Source organism: Homarus americanus, unplaced genomic scaffold (assembly GCF_018991925.1).
Source record: "Homarus americanus isolate GMGI-L3 unplaced genomic scaffold, GMGI_Hamer_2.0 scaffold40476, whole genome shotgun sequence".
NCBI lineage: Eukaryota > Metazoa > Arthropoda > Malacostraca > Decapoda > Nephropidae > Homarus > Homarus americanus.
In genome coordinates, this window is record NW_024740066.1 from 27,976 (window position 1) to 32,500 (window position 4,525).

General features: G+C 34.7%; 1 protein-coding gene across 1 annotated transcript in view; it reads left to right on the forward strand.

The window, feature by feature from the left end:
- Nucleotides 1-1,251: 1,251 nt before the first annotated feature.
- The window catches only part of LOC121875060 (ATP-binding cassette sub-family D member 3-like), a 14,484-nt gene continuing 11,210 nt past the window's right edge, over nt 1,252-4,525 (forward strand). The window contains exon 1 of the mRNA XM_042379408.1: nt 1,252-1,343. Coding sequence (XP_042235342.1) covers nt 1,338-1,343 — 6 coding nt within the window. The 5' untranslated portion in view covers nt 1,252-1,337. The remainder of the gene's footprint in view (nt 1,344-4,525) is intronic.

Here is a 4,525-nt window from a genome sequence, read left to right on the forward strand (position 1 = left end):
CTTTCTGTTCAAAGATGTTACCGTAATTGACTTGAATAATTATTTGAATGTTATGCCATTATTTTGAAACTACCCGCGTTTCAGTGTAAAGTGTCGTAATAATAAGTGGTAAACAATTTGCTTGCACTGTGTTTCAGGTGGCGCGAAACCTCAGTTTATAGGACGAGCATTTTTGGAAGATTTGTTGTTCCATTACTTTCAAAAACGGTCTAACTATAAGCGAGGAATATCATAAATTAATGATTTCTTGGTAAAAATCAGGTAGACCTATAAACGAGGGGGGTTGTAGACTATTACGGTATATACAATGGGTGACTTACATAACATCAGGTCAGATCGATATCATGGAATCCATTAATCCACACACCATCTCCATTGCAAACAAAAGGTATAACAAAATGGGTGACATAACAACAGGTCAGGTCAAGTAAGGTCATAAACTTAGACCAAATGTATATACAGTTAAATCCTCACTTTACTGTGTTAATGTACCTACAGGGTACCTCAGAAAGTGAGAAAGCTAAGTAAAGTGAATAACATAACATATGGGATTAAATGAAATAAGAGACCAAGCTGATTCCCCAAACTCACTTTTTCCAACACAATACCTATGTTCTAGTAAAAATAACATCTTAATTTTATGATGGTACATGCACACTATTAATACTTAAGAGAAATAGAGAAATACAGTTGCTGAGTTAATGTCCATTCCAAATAATGGAACTACCCTCCCTCTTCTCACACACTACACTCCTGGCTCTTCCTCTCTGAGAAATATTTGGGGAAAAGCAGGTATAGTAATAAATAATACCTCAAACTAAAGTTAGATAATATAATTGACATTGCTAGATTTCTTGTAACTGGGAATATTTTGAATACAAATGTCATATATTTTGCACAAAAAGATAACATATTTATTCAGAGTAAACATTATATCTAAAATTTGTATGTCTAATGCAAAATCTATGATGTTTATATTCAAAATGATCATCAAATTGTAAGAATTCCAGCAATGTAAATTATATTCTGCCGGGTAATTTGTATGAATTTTATGAGCTAAAACAAATATCTTTACTCCTACATAAAGTATTTGTTTCATTATATCCTGTATTAATGTATTTCTGTTTCATTATTCCTTTTAATCATACAGTATATTCCTTATTCTGTACAGTGCAATTAAATATGCTTCCTACTATATTAGTGTTTGTTAAATGTTTTATGTATGATTCATAATCATCTGAATTTTTTCTAGATCTAGCTACATGTGTTGGATTTACAGTGGTGGCATACCCATATCTAACACCATCTCGGCTTTCAAACAGTGAATACAAAACCTAATGCAGGTAAAATTAATTTGTGATTTTGTTTTTGTAATGAGCAACCACAGATTTGTAACAAATATAATGTGTTTGAGTCATGCAGTTCACTTCATTTCAGTACCCAATTCTATTAAAATGATTTGAGTTTGAATTTTTAAATTTTATAGGATTGGGAATCAGGAAACATGTGATGAGGCTTTTGTTATGCATGTTTAATCTTTTTGGGATTTCGAAGTAATTTTAACCATTACAAATACTCAGTCATTCATCTTTGAAATCCACCACCATTAAACACACCCTTGACTGAGTCTTCGTCATTGTACAATGAGTTCTGCTATATAACGCTGTTTTGATAACGCTAATTTGCTCTAACGCGATTTTGAATTCGAACAATATTTGTATACGCTTAACGCTTTGTTTGCTATAACGCGATTTTTGCTTACTATTTCTCCAATTTTGTGGTATTAACTGTGAATATGGAAGAAGAATATCTCCAAAAAGCGTTCTGATGATAGAATTCCCGTGATTATCGAAAAGAAAGGATATAACACTTGAAGAGAAGCTCGATGTTATCAACCTCAAAATCACCCTTCTCCCCATCAAGTTACATCCATATTTTTTCAAGGTAAAGTGTTAAATTTACTATGATTTCATTATTAGATATGAATGTAACATTTATTTAGACTTTAGCATCCTTTGTGTTAGCTAACTACTAAATTTTTTTCGATTTGGAGTAATCTGCACCTAACCCTATTTTCTCCATAAACCCTGTTATTTTATTACTTATTTTCTATAACACGATATTTTTACAAGAACACAAATTTAAGTATAGCAGAACTACTGTAATGGGCTTGTGTTATTTAGCAGGACAGTTGAATCAGGATTCTGAAGAACCCCCAATCCAATGCTTGTTTCATTTGACCAGTAAGAATTCAGGATACAAGTAGAAAACTTGTCAGTCTCATATGGTTGAATTACCTTCAGCCATATAATTTAATGACAACCAGGACAGAAATGAACAGCCTGTGAGATCTAATCAATTCAAACTTTACCCAGATTTTAAAACAATAACAACTTATCTGAATAGCTAGACCCGACTTACGGCGGGGTTAGGGGACAAATCCAGGTAAGAAGTCCTAATGGTCGAAGTCCGACATAAAAAAAAATAAAATAAATAAAAATCTACAATGAAATATAGTACAGTAAAAGTAATAAATAATGAGGAATGGATACAGTACAGTGAAAGTAATAAATAATGAGGAATGGATAGTGATTTGAGCACTTACCTTTAATGTTAGTCAGCTGAATGCACATGGGCTCCTCATATTTTCTATTATACATGGAGACTACATTAACTGGAAACATTTCAGTATAGAAAATCGCGGTCATTTGGGATTGGTCTCAACTCTAGTGTAGAAATGAAGCAGTTGTGAATCGTCTATTGGGTTTGCAAACTTTCTTGGCTGTCTTATGTAGAGGTTTCAAATACAGAGGTTCCTCGGTTGTAACTGGTTCGTTCCTGAGGACATTTCTTCAGTCGGTTTTGCATCGTGGTGGAACACATGCTATGTGCATACTGTGCAGTCTTCCTCGACTTTCATCATATATTGCCTTCAACAACTTCGGGACATACTACGGCCATGGTCGTATAAAATATTTTTCACATAACGATTTCGAGGTCCAGACGTTAGTGATTGTGCCGTGTACTGACAAAATTTTCATTTGTAATTCCTTTAAAATGGCTGCAGCGAAAAGTGAGAGCTCAGGTGCTGAGAAGAAAAGAGACACCCATTTTAGAATTTCTATGTATTATTTTGCCTTTTTCGGTGACATGAATTAATTCGACGCATTTACCTGGTCGTGGACGGAACCCCGTCGAAGTCGAGGAGAAACTGTGCTTGCTGAACAGTGGTTAAAATCCCAATATAACATAGCCTAAGTTCTTATACACATAAAGATCACTTAATTGAAGACAAAAGAATAAGTCATCAGGTAAATAAAATACTGTAAATTTTAAGTTTAACCCTGTTCAGATCAGCGGGCATTAAATTTGAACGCTCTAGAAGTCGGGGACACCCAGTACAGTAGTACCCGATTACGTGGTTAATTGAACCCACAGGGTAGTGGAAAGTGAAATCTGTAAATGGAACAACAGAACATGGGATAATTCCAATAGAGACTGGCCCGACTCCCAAACCTAATTTTTCCGACACAATACCTATGTTGTAGTAAAAATAACATCTAAAATTTATGATGGTATGATCACACAATTAACATTTAAGAGAAATACAGTCGCCAGGTTAATGTCCATTCAAATAATGACTCTTATTCCCCTCTCCCAGCTCACTGGCCCTACCTCTGAGAAATGATTGGGTGAACACTAGGATTTTAACGTTTAGTAATAAATAATACTAGACTAAAAGTTAGATTATATAATTGACATTTCTGGATTCCTTGCAGGTCAGGGAATATTTTGAATGTAAATCTCATATATTTTGCACAAAAGATAAAATACTTGTTTTGTGTACCGTGATATCGCGGCCTATATATGTCAAGTATAAGACGGCCCAAATTTCCATTTAAAAAGTAGCTTTTGAGCTCTATTTGCTGTATAAATCAGTACCTCCTAAATGTAACACTTACCCACTGACTCAGTAGTCCTTTACAAACCATCCTTGGTTTTTAAAATAAGGCCAATTCACTTCAAGTAATGTCATCAAATATTACCCGTTGGTGTAGTGTAAACACTAGTTACGTCACTGAAGCGTCTGCTGGTTTCAGTAACTGGAACTAATGTCGGTGTCGAGTAAAATTTTTCCATTTACTTGAAATGGGTTTGCTGTTATTGCTTTATTTATTTATTTATAATATACTGTAAAAAACACACTGCAAGTATTTTCTTTCATTTATACGTGCTTGCAGAGGCGATCGGTTGGTGGGAGTGTTCCTGCGTCTCGGTGGTGTGACTGTGTTAAATATTTATCTAACAGGTGCTTCCTTGCAAACCGTATTCTAATTGTGGTGTTTTCATTAGGATTTGTGAAAAAAGGTTACCGGTATGTACTTACTACATACATTTATTACAAAACATATTTATATATACAGTCAACCCTCCTTTCACGCGGTCCCATTCCGCATTTCCGTTCTGTGGTGCCCTACCGAACCCAGGATGCTCACATTCCTTGGTCATGCTTGTAGCGGAGAGC